Raw genomic sequence first — 14,967 nt, forward strand, 5'->3', positions numbered from 1 at the left:
GCCCCAACAGACTACCGCATACTCTACATTCTTGATATAATCATTACATGATAGTAAGTTTCTATCAAGTATCAACTCATGCTTTGGATTCTCATTGGCAACAACCATGCGAATTTCAAATGAAATTGTAACAACAAATCTTTGATCATTTTCAAACTGTCAAAAGGCAAAGAACGAATAATAGTTTCGATTTCAATTATAACATGTAAACGGTACAATTGGGCTACCATTAGAACCTTACCAAGTGATGTTTGGTTATACTTCGCTTTATGTTCTTTTGGAAGAAAATAAGAAAAAAAATTTCCTTAGAATATCCGGGATAGAAAAAAAATAACGTGCATTTCTTATATCGCTAGATTAATAGTAAACAATTTTTTTTAAATTATAAGGACTAAAAGTAAACATATTTTAAGAGTAAAAAATTAAAACTAAGATATTCCTTTATTGTGAATGATTTTTCCTTCCATTTTGCACAAGCAGTTAAGAATTTACAAAATGAATTGAAGTTACAATCAATATAGGGTTTGAGTTTCCACAAGTATCTTCCGAGATATACTGCTTACATAGCACATAGATTGAGAAGCTAGCAGGTAGTAGATCATTATAAAGATTGAGATCAAACAAACGATTATATCAAATATAAACACCCACCTGCCATATATAATATTCTGATACATATAATCCATGGTAGATGAAGATACACATAATCTAAAATGTCAATAGATAGCATAAAAAAAAGCATGATCTGGAAGCCAATTCCCATTTTCTTCTTGCACTTACAGCCACCACCATGTGTTCAGTGGTTGAAGCTACAAGATCTAACGAGTGTGTTGCAACAGTAAGAACTGTTGGTACTACTGGCTTCTCAAATCTCTATTCCTAAACTAAGGTGAACTGTAATGAGCATGATGAGATGTCTCAGACAAAAAAAAACGGTAGATTTCTTTGCTGGATTTGTTTTTATTCTCTCATTAGAAATTCCAGGATGTCCCAATAAGTCATTCCACAACAACATTCACGAGTTCGTACTCGATGAGAGACAAGTTATTATCTTCCTTCACAGTGAAACTAGCAGGTTCTGTCACTTCCACACGGCCCCACTTGTCCACAGCAAGCCTCATTGATCCTTTGAACATGTCAATTTTGGCATTACGCAGGATCACAGTAGCACCCTCTTTCATCAAATCCACTGAACACAAGAAAATTTGGAACCACAGAAATATGTTCAACATCCAAATAAATATCAGTGTTTTCAGCAATACTGCTGAACATAAGACACCGTGCGAGGCAAAATAACAAAACTCAACTCATTCACGGGCAGCATGACACAATGATGTCATGAACATCTCATCATTCGCAAATCAACATTTGAAATATTTTTTCACATGCAATTTAATTTGAAAATTATGCATAAAAATATTTTCAAAAGTGTTCTACAACTACATGGAACTTCGTTTAAACTTTGACACATGTACACTACTAGTACACTACTATTAATATCAAGGGAGAATTAGTGAATTATAATCTAAGATTTTGCGGGAGAAATATAACCATAACAAGTGATTGAATAGGAATGTAGAAGTGAAGGACATGGACTGTAAGGTAGCTAAAGGGAATAGTAGCAATGGAAATAACAGAATTTCCACGAGGCAAGAAGGAGTGGTGATCATGTGAATTCTGCTAGAGGATAATTAAAAGGAGAAAGGAGACAGCAGGGTAGGCATGAATTGGGTGGGAAAGGGAATGTGTTTCAGCCAGAGTTCTGTGCATCTACAGAACTCTAGATCTATCTTTTATTTTAAGCTTTTTTCTGTTCTTTTAAGGAGCTAGTCTCCATTGTTTTTGTGTTAAAAAAGAAAAAGTTCCTATCAATGAATAATCCACTAATCTCTCTTTTAGCATTCAAAACCACTTGTTTGGTTAGACTGTTTCCAAGGTTGAGCAATTTTTTTTCCTAAACGGAAATTGGGAATTACTTTTTCCTATTATTTGCCAAATTTAAGTATAAACTTCCACTTCATGCTTGCTACTCTTTCTAAACTTCACATCTGTAAACAGTTTCTCTTTTTTTTTTCCTACACTTCTCAGGCCTCAGGCATAGGGGATTAAGGTGTTTTCAAACATCAATGCGGATAATCAAGGTAATCTTGCATCTGTTGCTTCACTGCACAGAAGAGGGCTCCTTCTTTACTAATTTTCTTCCTTCTCTCTCTCCACCCCATCCCCCAAACCAGAAAAAGAACTCTTGAACCCATTTTTGTGAATTTTTTACTAAAATAATATTTTTTTAAAAAAATTTACCAAAAAAGCATCTGTACAACTTTATTTACCCAAATAGAACCTTTTACTGTTCATGTTTCAGAATTCGGTTCTCGGGGAACCGAATTCTGAACTTCAAATTTATTTATTTTTAGCTCAGAATTCGGTTCCCGGGGAACCAAATTCTGAGAAGTGTTTAAATTCTTTTTTTCTTTTCTGTTTGTAATTCGGGTTGTGGGTAAATATTGCAACCGGAACGGCCCGTTCTCCAAGCAGAACGGGCCGTTCTGCTTGCACGAATAATCTGTTATTTTTGAAACTGGAACGCCCAAGCAGAACGGCCCGTTTTGATGCATTCGTCATGTGTGTATTTTTGCATCCGGAACGACCCGTTCTGAATGGAGAACGGGCCGTTCTCCTTGCAAAACGAGCGTTCTCCTTGCAGAAAGGCCCGTTCTGCAAGGAGAACGGCCCGTTCTCCATTCAGAACGGGCCGTTCCGGTTCCAGTTTTACACCATTCTCAGGTCCAAAAACGCAAAAATAAAAATAAATAAAAAATTTAATAGCTCAGAATTCGGTTCCCCGGGAACCGAATTCTGAACGTGAACAGTAAAAGATTCTATTTGGGTAAATAAATTAGTATAGATGCTTTTTTGGTAAAAAATTTTAAAAAAATAATTATTTTAGGAAAAAATTCCATTTTTGTTACTAGGTACATCTAAAAGGAGATATAGAAAGTTAATAGAAACTGACGCGCTCACGTTGTCCCAGACTGTAATTATTCAGAGCCTAGGTACATCTAAAAGGAGATATAGAAAGTTAATAGAAACTGACACACTCACGTTGTCCCAGACTGTAAGTCTGATTCAACCCAACAAGCAGCTCTTAGTAGTGGTACAACCTAGACCATTAGTATCCACATATGATTGGACATTTAGACTGGTAATAGAGTAATACCAACGCTTACTTCAAGTCAGACAAAACAATATTCACATGTCAACCAAGCACATAAAGAATTGATTATAAATTATTTCCCCACCGATTCCACATAGATGCAGTAAACTATAAAGCTTGACAATTCCCATTATAATTGAGATATAAACAATGATAAAATTTCATTTCCCATAATCATCCAGATCAACAAAAAAAAAAAAAAAAACATTATCTCATGGTTTAGAATGCCCAAAATAATTAAGATAGAAATTATTCTAATCAATATTAATCCACGATTGTTTTACAATCTAGGTTCTTCTCTTCAATTGAAATCATATAGTGAAGCATAAAACACAAGAATAACATGGTTGAAAATAGAAAGCATGTTCCCAGAGCCCAAAGAAGTGATAAGGAGAGGCAATAACTTAAATAATTAACAAAAGTACCACTTCTTCAAAACCAAAACGAGTTCAAAAACCTTGTAAATTATGAAACCCAACAAAACTAAACCAAGGTTTTGAAAACTGCATTGGCTGGTGATCAGCAGAAGAAATGAATGTGGTTAAACTGAGAACGAACAGATGATGATGATAAAATGTATTTTGATTTATCAAGCAAAAGATAAATATGAATTTAAAATAGGTAAAATTTTAAATTAGAATAGAAGGATCAAGTTGTGTAATACATGATTAAAAAAAAAATTAGTTAAACCCTAAGAAAAAAGGAATTGCAAATTTAGTTATTAGATTTTAAAAACAAACTTTCACTATATTAGACAATGATCCATCCTGCCACCACCACTAACATCAAATAACCACCACCACCACCATTGGCACCACCGCCACCACTATTACCATTAACACAAGCACCACCATTGACACCACAACCACCATCAACATGGTCACCACTACCACCACCACTGACAACGTCACCACCACCGCCACCACTAATAGCACCGTTTCCATCATTGTAGTCGCTGCCAACATCATTACCAACAATGTCACATCACCACTACCATCAGCATTGATACTTTCACCGCTACCATCAACATCAGTACTTTTATCAATGTTGCCACTGTCACCACCACTGACACTGCTACTACCAGCATTGTCACCACCACTCAAATGCACCTTTAAACTAATTTTTATAGAATAAGAAATTTTCAAAGTGAGTTTATTTTAAAACTAAAAAATAGAAAAGAAAACTTAAACAACAAAAAGGTTGTAGTTTTTTTTTATAAATAATTAAAGTAAAAACCACCCTAAAAAAATAAAAATAAATAAACAAATATTTGAAAGAAAGAAAAAAAAGTTCACAGATTTTTTGCTGCTGTTGTTACCAAGTTTTGGCCACATTTAACTAGTTTTTTGCTGTGCCAATTTTTTTATTTTATTTGGATTACTGACCTAACTAGTTCCCAATTGAACTGGACAGTCCAATTGAGTTTTAGTAACTATGCTGAACACTTTACAAATTCTTGCAACCACTGTTTAACAAAAAGAAAAAATTGCAAATGAAGCCAGTACATATTTTATTTGAACCAATAAATTTGTATAAAGCAGACTAATTCAGGAAAAAACGCAAAGCTACTCATGGTCTTTTCTATATGTTGAAAAGTACTTTACTAAAAAAATGACACAGGCAAAATTAGGAAAGCACCTGAATTACATTGTGTAAAGTCTCAAACCTCTTCTGAGTTCAAGAAGAAAAAACAATACAGAAACAAAGATACAACTTAAAATTAGATGGGCTAACAACAGGTCAGGTATTGAGAAAAGGCACAAAATTTCTATCATTTCTCTGATCTTTTTGGTTGAATCACATATCACCATCAATGTAGGGTACATATTACAAAACTTTTATTTTATGATAGCAAATGAGAAGGGAAGACTGCAATCATATGGACCAGAATTGAGGGACATTAACCCAAAGCTAGCATTTGAAAATTATCAAAAACTGCAAATTTAGTTGGATTTAAGTAACTGTACAACTGGTTTACTCGCACAAAGTAGCAGTCACGCTAATGTCCTCTTAATGGACATTTTAGGTTATTTGGCATAAGGAATGATAACAATCAAACAACAGACTTTTCATGATATTCATGTTATTTTTAATTACAAAACCTAATTGAATATCAATTTTCCATATACAAATACTAGGATAAAAAAATACAGCCTCGAATTTTCCTAATAGGCACATCACAAGATTTAGACTACTTAGAAATTGCATTTTCCCCATAACTGTGTCTTAAATTTATCTATATGCACAACCCAAATGGGAAATGTGTAGTTTGCCAAAAAAAGAAACACCTTTTTTCTTTAGAACCTATATGTGTACCATGTACAGCATGTAGAGAACTGTTAAGGTTACCAAATGCTGCCAAATAGCAACTATCAAGCATTTTAGTCAGATGACCAGAGTGGTTCAGATATGCTAAACACAAATATGAAAAGATATTTCCTTCTTTCTTCTTTAGTTTCCATAAAAACTTGATACAAAAAGTTGATGACATCAGTGTTAGGAAATGCAAATGGACACATCAATTAACAAGGTTGTCAAACTTCAGAGTTAACTTATATATATGGGGAGGAATCAAATTAAACCGGTGTAACTTTTTACCAATTATTATACCATTAATAAACTTTTATTAAAGAAGAATTTAATCGATCTAGCTATTGAATTACAACTTTATATTAATTGAATGTGTATGTCAAATTTTGTTAATATTGAACAAGAAAAAGAAGGAAATCAAGTGATAATATTTTAGTATATTTTGAAAAGTACATATCACAATGATTTTGATCTATATAAATGTGGTATAAATAATTTTGAATTAATATAAAATTTTGTATATATGATCTAAGGTGAAAAAAACTTTCGATCAAACGATGAATTTTGACAAAACATTTGAATAGTGCAATAGTTGGTAAAAGTTATACCAGTATAATTTAATCTCTCCCATATATATATATGTGTGTGTGTGTGTGAGTGTGTGTGTGTAACATAGTAATTCAACATTTCAATGCCATTATAAAGCAAAATAGCAAACTACAATAATAAAGATAAACAAAAAAAAATCAATAAATAAAGATCAGAAGAAGAGGGAAAAGGAGGAAAAACAGAATGCAGAGTGACGTGGGGAAACTACAGATCTTTGATGTAACCATTTCTTGTCTGGTTGAGGGAAAATGATGGTCTGGTCGAGCGAAACACAACACCCTACACAACTAATTTCATGCCCATCTAAACTCACCGACTCAACATTGAACTTGCAATATCACGCAAGTCTGCAAGAGACTCATTTGCTTAAGTTTATCCAAGCTTAATCAAAAAAGTGTTTGCAAGCAAATTAAATAGTTTCATGGATGTAGACGTGTAAACTCATACATTTTCAGGAGTTGGCTTGCAAGTTTAATAACCATGTCAGTTACAATCTTTTCGGTTAAAAAACTATAAAAATACAACACTAATAGCCCAGGTTCATTTCCAATTACATAGATAGTTTGGATAGTTATTTAGAACCTTTAGTGACAAAAATAACTGTACTTATGATTTACAGAAAACGTCCAATAGTAACAAGGGCTTTAATGAGTCATAGCAAATTGAAGGCCATATATGACAATAATGTTCGACACAATTCTCCTTCAAATATAGACACGTAACCCAAACAGTAATTAAAGATGCCAATGACATTGAATAAAGCACTTGATGCATAACCGTCAACAAAACAAAGGCTAGAATTAGCAGACTTCAGAACAGAAATAACAGATGCACAGAAAATGGACAAACAAACAGAACACACTGACAAACGACGTGTGAATACTGCAAGCAAAATAATAACTAAAGAACACCCCTTCCCCCAGTCAAAGAAAAGAATAATCCAACAAAAATGTAACAAATAACAATATCATAATGCAGTGAGGAAAACTTGTATAAGGGCAGCTCTGTGAAAAAGCAATAACATATATATACCTTGATCATTTCTGGCAGTGAATATGACCATTCCAGTCTCATCACCAACCAAACATTCAGCAATTCGCATTTGGCGGGATTGAGGACCATCGGGTCGTCCTTTCTGCATCACCATCTTAGCATTGACCACCTTCACAGTTAAAGTGTGCCCACTGGTCCCTGGGCGAAGCTGATCAACCTTGGTGAACACCGGCTTCCTCAATCCTGGTTTTGAATCAGCCATGTTTCAGATCCTACAAAAAACCACAAGAACATCTATTAAGACAACATAAAAACTGCAGCAGTGCACACTATGCCTATCTTGTAAGATCTATTTATAGGTCAAAATCAAAGGAACGATGAACGATTTCCTAGTACACAGGTTTTGAATAATGAAATGCAAACTTGTTCAACTTTTTAATCCAAAATTTTCAGACAAGAGAAAAACCTAGCTCAGCCAATGTGAACTAAAATACAAGCAAGCTAACTCAATCAACACCGCGGTGTCTGTTACCAACCTAACCCCTGCTAAAAGAAACAATAAAGTTTTTAAATTCTCAATACCCTAAGGTCAAATATAGATGATGATAATAATAATAATAATAATAATAACAATAATAACAATATTCTGTTAATAACAAGGATAAAGCACAAGATCCAAACTCATACCAATTTTCCAATTCCACCAAACATACAGAATAATTTTTTTAAAAAAATGATAATCATAGAAGAACAAAAAAAAAATGAGAAACCTAAAAGTGAAAGGTGAAGTTTTTTTACAATAAAATAGAGGCGAAAGAGAGACGAAAATACATAGAGAAGCGAAAGGAAGAAGGAGATTGGAATGCAACCTGGGAATTGGTGCGAGTGAAGAGAGATCCGAAACTGAAAGTGAAAGTGAAAGTGAGAGGCTAAGTGGAGATGGGGTTTTAACCTTTAAAGACAGAAACTCAAGTTTATCATTTTATCATTTATCAATTATGTTCAGGGCTTTCTGTATTATCTAATCCCCTAAATTATATTTTTTTTTCTTTCTTTTATTTTTAGCTTTATTATTTTAAAATATTTAATTTTATCTTTTAATTTTTTAAAAATATTTAATACTGTCTTTTGTCTAAATTAATACAAACAGTATTTATGAAAAAAAGAATAGAGAGAAAAAATAATTCTTTTAAAATTAGATAATTAAGTTGAAATATCTTAGTAAAATTAAATTAAATATTTTAAAAATACAGATTAAATTAAATAAAAATTTCTCTAATTATTTTATTTTGTGAATTTTTTAATTTTAAAATGCTCAATTTATTATTTTTCATAATTTTGCTAACATAATCTTGTTACTCTTGATGTAGTTCTTAAGAAAATCAATAATGTAACTCATAGTCTAGTTGGGTGAGAAGTTGTAAATACTACTGGTGAACTGATTTGGAATAATCTCCAAATTTTACTCTTTAGTATAGTAGAATTAGATATATATTTTTTGAGTAGCTTTGTCTTTCTTTTGTTGTTATTTTGTAATATACCAAAAATAAATATTCATGAACCATCCAATTCAATTAATTTAATCTAAAACTATAAAAGTTATTCCCTTGACTTAAAAAAATGACTCATTATAATATGTAAAAGTTTACCAACCAATCTAAAATCAATTAAAAATTATAATTTAAATAAAAATCATTTTTATTTATTGTTTTAATTTATATAAATAATTAAAAATAAGTAAGACACATATTTAATATTATTTTATTAATTATAATTCAATTTAATTTTACTATTTTTAAAATGTTCAATTTTATTATCTAATTTTTAAGAAATGTTCAATTTTTTTTTAATTTCATTAACTTTGATAATATTAGTTTCAACAAAATGATAACATTATAATAAATAAATTTTTTAAATATATAATTATATTTTAGATTTATAATAAAAATTGCAATGCAAGATTATTTAAAATTTTTAATATTTTTAAAAAATAAAATTTAACATAAGACTTAAAAATTAAAAAAAAAAATAGACGAACAATTAAAAAATGTTTAAAATTACCCACACGATAAATACTCAAATTATATGGAGAAGGTTATTGTTAATGTTTATTTTAAAATAACATTAAATTTAATTTAAAAATAATATGTACATGTGTGCACATAAATGTATGTGAAAAATATATTATTGAAGATAAAATGATATAAATAAAAATATTTTAAAAATTTAAAGTTGAAGAAAAGTAGTAGAATATACTGACAAATGATTTCTAAAATACTATGTATAATTTCTTTTGAAAGTATTAAATTTTAATTTACAAATAAAAATGTAAATAATAATAAATTTAAAAAGATAATCAATTAAAATAACCATTTGAAAATATACTTCTTAGTTCCACTCGCATTACTTAAGAAATCATTGAAATTTTGCTGGAATGAGAGAAAACTAAACAAAAATATGAGTGTACTTTTTTCTCAAGTGACAGATCCAAACAAAATGATTCCCCTACTTCAATTGGTATTAAAGTGTAATATTGATATTATCTCCTTCTATAACCAAAACAACTTTGATGTTGACACGTGCTTGAGAGATGTTAGTGGTCAGTTTATGAAAACTTTGGTGGATCGCAAAACATACTTGTCTAATGTATACAAAAGTGAACCTAATGATTCCTTATTGCCATTAATTGGATCATTAGAGGAGAATATCCATTTTTTCTTCAAACTTAATTGCAAGCAGAAGATTCATAAACCCTAAAATGTCACTATAGGGATAATTGACGGTTATATCTTAGCAACACATTATATGTATCTCAATCATATCTTCATGTAATTAAAAAAAATATGTTTAACTCTTGCAATATTTTTTGTAAATATTTAGAATATCTGTTACAAAATTAGTTTTGAATAAAATTAGTTCTGGATCTTTAAGTAGAATATGATAGACATAATCATTTTTATCAACATGAATAACACACAGTTTTGTTTCATATTAATTCTTTAGCCATAAAAGTTTTGCTAGTAGAAATGTGATTGTACCCTTCTCCCAAGTGATGATCCTAACAAAATAGTCCCTTCCTCCCATTGGTGTCTTATGCAATATTGAAGTTGTCTTCTTCTCTATCCAAAACAACTTTAGTGTCAGTATATGCTTGAGAAATGCAAGTAGGCAGCTTGTGAAAGTAATGTACCACAAAACATGTTTGTCTAGTGTATGCAGAGGTAAAGTTATTGGTTTCCTCCCTGTCATTAATTGGATCATTAGGGAAGAATATTCATCAATTTTCTTTCATCTATTTTCTTCAAACTTGATTGCAAGCAACGTTGAATGAGTATAAGATTCACAAACCCTTCCCAAATCTCTTAGAATATAAGATTATTATATCTTATTGCAAGAGATTCCTTAGACTATTGTCACATTGTCAATTTGATTATTGTTAAGGGACAACAAATAAATAATCAATAATTCATAACTTAGTTAGAGTTTGTAAAAATCTACCTTCCTTCACTCTTTATTCAACATGTAATACTTTGTATTGTTTAATATATTTTTTCTTGAAATAATAAGTTTGTTGTTATAAGATTTTTTTAAATAGTATTAAAAATAGTATTTTTTAATATCAAATGTATATTTTGTAAAATATATTATTAGATATAATTTTAGTTCTATAAAATAAGTGAATTTTGATCTTTGTATGTATAAAAAATTTCTTTCATTTTCATCTCTCTAAAATTTATATTTATTATTTTTGTTTATTTATGAAATAAATAAATTTTAATTTTAATTCTTATAAAATATTTTCTTATCGGTAACAACTCACATAATCACTTAACCTTTTAACCTTAAAAAACATCACATAAAAATTAAAAACTAAAAATAATAATTTTAATTTAAAAAATATTTAAAAATTAGAAAGATTAAATCAAAATTTATTAATTTTATAAGAATTAAAAATATATTATATTTATGCTATCATTTTACAAGAACTGGTCTATATTTATTTATATAAATAAACTAGTATTTGATATGCAAATATGTTCATTATATATAATTAAACTTTATAAAAATCATATATATATATATATATATATATTATATTTTAATATATAAATTATATTTAAAAGTAATATATATAAATATTTTTAAATATATAAATAATTTTAAATTTATGATAAATAATTTATATTATAATAAAAAAAATATTTTTTATTGATAATTTATTTAAAAATATTAATATTCAATTAATAAATAATTATAATAAATAAAAAATAAATTAAATAAAAGTTAAAAAAATTATAAACTCTTTTATTAATTTTTAAAAAAATATTTTTATGAAAAATAAAAATTCATATTTAATATATAAGAGTTAATTTTATTAAAAAAAAATTCACCTAAAATCTGATCAGCTATTTTTAATTAATTTTTTTTTCTTAACTCATTTTTCACAAATAAATATTAAAAATAAAACTATAATTTATTTATTGTCCACAAGGCGTTGAATCGAGACTAAAACCCGTGAACAGTAGTGATTAAAATCCGACCTGCTTCTGTCTCAATTTCACTTTCAATTTCGGATCCCTTTCTTCCTCAAACCAATTTCCAGGTCGCATTCCAATCTCCTTTTCGCTTTTCTCTCTATTCTCTTCCACCCTTTTTTCAAGGTGTTTTTTTTTTTTTTAATTCCATATTCGTATCGGCTTTTTCATGTGAATAAAGTTCATTTTTTTTACTTTTGAGTTTCTTTATTTTTTGTAGGTTTTTTTTTTTTTTTTTTTTGAATTCTCTTCAGTATGTTTGATGGAATTGGGAAATTGGTATGAGTTTGGATCTTATTGTTTATCCTTGTAATTTGTAACTAACAAGACATTGTTATCACTATTTGACCTTGGGATATGGAAAAGTTCAAAACTTTGTTATCCCTTTAAGCTGGGGTTTGGTTGATTACAGGCTCTGCTGAATTTTTGCTTACTTCTATTTTAGTTCACATTATCTAATTAGGTTTTTCCTTTGTCTGAAAAAGATGAACAAGCTAGCATTTCATATTCAAAATCTTTGTACAAGGAAACAGTGAAAACATTTGATTTTGAGATACATATTGAGATCTTACAAGATAGGCATAGTGTGCACTGGTGCAATTTTTATGTTTTCTCAGTGGAAATTCTTGTGGATTTTGTAGGATTTGAAAAATGGCAGATTCAAAACCAGGATTGAGGAAGCCAGTGTTCACCAAGGTTGATCAGCTTCGCCCGGGAACCAGTGGACACACTTTAACTGTGAAGGTGGTCAATGCTAAGATGGTGATGCAGAAGGGTCGTCCCGATGGTCCTCAATCTCGCCAAATGCGAATTGCTGAATGTTTGGTTGGTGATGAGACTGGAATGATCATATTCACTGCCAGAAATGATCAAGGTATGTATGTTATTGATTTTGCAAACCTGCCCTTATACAAGTTTTCCTTACTGTATTATGGTATTGTTATTGTCATCATTTTGTTATTTGTTAAATTTTTGTTGGTTGTCTTTTCTTTGGCTGGGGGAAGGGGCGTTCTTTGGTTATTTTGCATGGAGTATTCACATGTCATGTGTCAAGTGTTCTGTCCATTCTGTGGGGACTGGGTATCTGTTGTTTCTGTTCTGACGCCTGTTACTTCTGGTCTTTCTTCTGTCCATGGTACTGCATCAAGTGTTTTATTTTGCCAATTTCATCTTTTTCATGGACATCTGTAATTACTGTTTGGGGTAAATGTTGTGAACCATAACTACTTTCCATGATGAATTGTGTTGAACATTGGTAATTTTTTTTTTTCAAATACTATAAAATTACATGCCTATTCAATTAATGAAAATGCTTGCAGAAATAACTTTAACCTAAATACAACATTAATGTGCTATCAATCATTGATACCGTTATTACTATATGAAGTTTTACATTAATCATAGCTTCATAGTTGGTTTTATCACTAAATGATCAAAATAACTTATCTTATATGAGGTGAACGTGTGCAATTGATGTTGTATTTTTCTGGTTTTCTGTCCTAACAGATCCTAATTAATGTGTCCATTAGCATTTTCTAGCACTAATGTCATGAACTGTATAAACTTTTTTTGTCAAGTTTCTATAGAAAATAAAGTCGGTAATGTCTTTTCCTATTTGTGTTTATCATATCTGAACCAGTTTGTGGTCACCGGATTAAAAATGCTTAAAGTTCCTGTCTGGAAGCATTTGATAACTTTAAAAGATCTCTATGTAACGTACACGGGTTTTGATCAAAGAAGTGCAAAATTCTGGTAAAACTACGCATTTTCCTGTTTAGTTTGTGTGTATGATTCAGGGCTGCTGCAACACAATGGAAAACACCCAAAGAAAAATTCAAATTCGGAACAGTCTAAATCTTGTGATTCAAGTGTGAGAATCACATCACATCAGTTCATTAATTTAATCTAGGTGATTCAGGGCCTTCTATGATTGATGTTTTCGGTTCAGTTAAGAGTCTCGATTTTTTTATCCTATTATTTGTATATGGAGAATTGGTAAGCAATTAGGTATTGTAATTATAAATAAGATGAATATCATAAAATGTCCTTTGTAATAGTTAATATTCCTCATGCCAAATAATCTAGAATGTTGATCAAGAGGATGTTTGCTGCTACTTTGTGTGAATAAACCAGTCTTTAGTTTGTTGAATCCAACTAACTATAGATCAGGCTGCTACTTTATGTACTTGGGTGACATATTGCTGTCTTTTTGGCTGAATTGATGTAAATATTAGCATAAAAATAAATTGTTTATATATACTATAGATTATCAATATTATCATATAAATAAAATATAATTATAATGGAAAAAATTATACACAATTTTTGAAATATAAAATAGTATGTAGATAATAGAAAATGTATAATATTTTTTTTGTAATATTGTGATAAAAAGAACACGGGTTTCAAGTCTAGTACTTAGCAAGTGTTATTCAACATAAAAGTTTAAATGAAATTCCATGTTTGAATTTGTTGAACAATTTTGAAAATATTTTTTGTGCAGAATTTTAAAATTAAATTGTATGTGAACAAATACTTCAAATATGATTTAAAATGTTGGTTTGCTTATGATGAGATGTTTTATGTCATCGTTGTGTCATGTTGCCCGTGAATGAGTTTTGTTACTTTGCCTGGCACAGCATCTTATGTTACGAGGTATTGCTGAAAGCACTGATATATTTTGAACACTTTTATGTGGTTCCAATTTTTCTTGTGTTCAGTGGATTTGATGAAAGAGGGTGCTACTGTGATCCTGCGTAATGCCAAAATTGACATGTTCAAAGGATCAATGAGGCTTGCTGTGGACAAGTGGGGCCGTGTGGAAGTGACAGAACCTGCTAGTTTCAATGTGAAGGAAGATAATAACTTGTCTCTCATTGAGTACGAACTCGTGAATGTTGTTGTGGAATGACTTATTGGGACATCCTGGAATTTCTAATGAGAATAAAAGCAAATTCAGCAAAGAAATCTACCTTTATTTTTGCTTATTGGACATCTCATCATGCTCATCACAGGTCACCTTAGTTTAGGAATAGAGATTTGAGAAGCCAATGGTACCAACAGGTTCTTCTTAGTTCTTACAGTTGCAATAGACTCTGGATCTTGCAGCTTCAACCACTGAATAGATGGTGGCTGTAAGTGCAAGAAGAAAATGGATATTGGCTTCCAGATCACGCTTTTTGTTATGCTATCTATCAATACTTCGGATTATGTGCATCAGAATATTATATATGGCAGGTGAGTGTTTATATTTGAATTGGATGAAATCACTTGTTTAGTCTGAATCTTTATCGCGATCTACGTCCT

General features: G+C 30.2%; 2 protein-coding genes across 4 annotated transcripts; one reads left to right on the forward strand and one right to left on the reverse strand.

Moving 5' to 3' along the window:
• Positions 1 to 628: 628 nt before the first annotated feature.
• On the reverse strand, positions 629 to 8,135 carry LOC109800591 (uncharacterized protein At4g28440). Of its 2 annotated transcripts, none has more exons than XM_020361371.2 (3): positions 7,996 to 8,135; positions 7,166 to 7,398; positions 629 to 1,189 (listed from the first exon to the last, which is right to left on the reverse strand). In XM_020361371.2, the coding sequence occupies exons 2-3, from the start codon at positions 7,386 to 7,388 to the stop codon at positions 999 to 1,001; spliced, it is 414 nt and encodes a 137-aa protein (XP_020216960.1). In that variant the 5' UTR covers positions 7,389 to 7,398; positions 7,996 to 8,135; the 3' UTR covers positions 629 to 998. The 2 variants fall into 2 exon arrangements, with proteins under 2 accessions (XP_020216960.1, XP_029127494.1); XM_029271661.2 differs by lacking the exon at positions 7,996 to 8,135 and adding an exon at positions 7,593 to 7,675.
• Positions 8,136 to 11,595: 3,460 nt separating this feature from the next.
• LOC109799886 (uncharacterized protein At4g28440) lies at positions 11,596 to 14,945 on the forward strand. 2 transcript variants are annotated; one of them, XM_020360533.3, is made up of 3 exons: positions 11,596 to 11,729; positions 12,303 to 12,535; positions 14,382 to 14,945. In XM_020360533.3, the coding sequence occupies exons 2-3, from the start codon at positions 12,313 to 12,315 to the stop codon at positions 14,570 to 14,572; spliced, it is 414 nt and encodes a 137-aa protein (XP_020216122.2). In that variant the 5' UTR covers positions 11,596 to 11,729; positions 12,303 to 12,312; the 3' UTR covers positions 14,573 to 14,945. The 2 variants fall into 2 exon arrangements, with proteins under 2 accessions (XP_020216122.2, XP_020216123.2); XM_020360534.3 differs by having other exon boundaries at positions 11,649 to 11,787.
• Positions 14,946 to 14,967: the final 22 nt, after the last annotated feature.

The sequence above is a fragment of the Cajanus cajan genome, chromosome 11 (genome assembly GCF_000230855.2).
Source record: "Cajanus cajan strain Asha chromosome 11, NIPB_CcT2T_4, whole genome shotgun sequence".
NCBI classification, from domain to species: domain Eukaryota; kingdom Viridiplantae; phylum Streptophyta; class Magnoliopsida; order Fabales; family Fabaceae; genus Cajanus; species Cajanus cajan.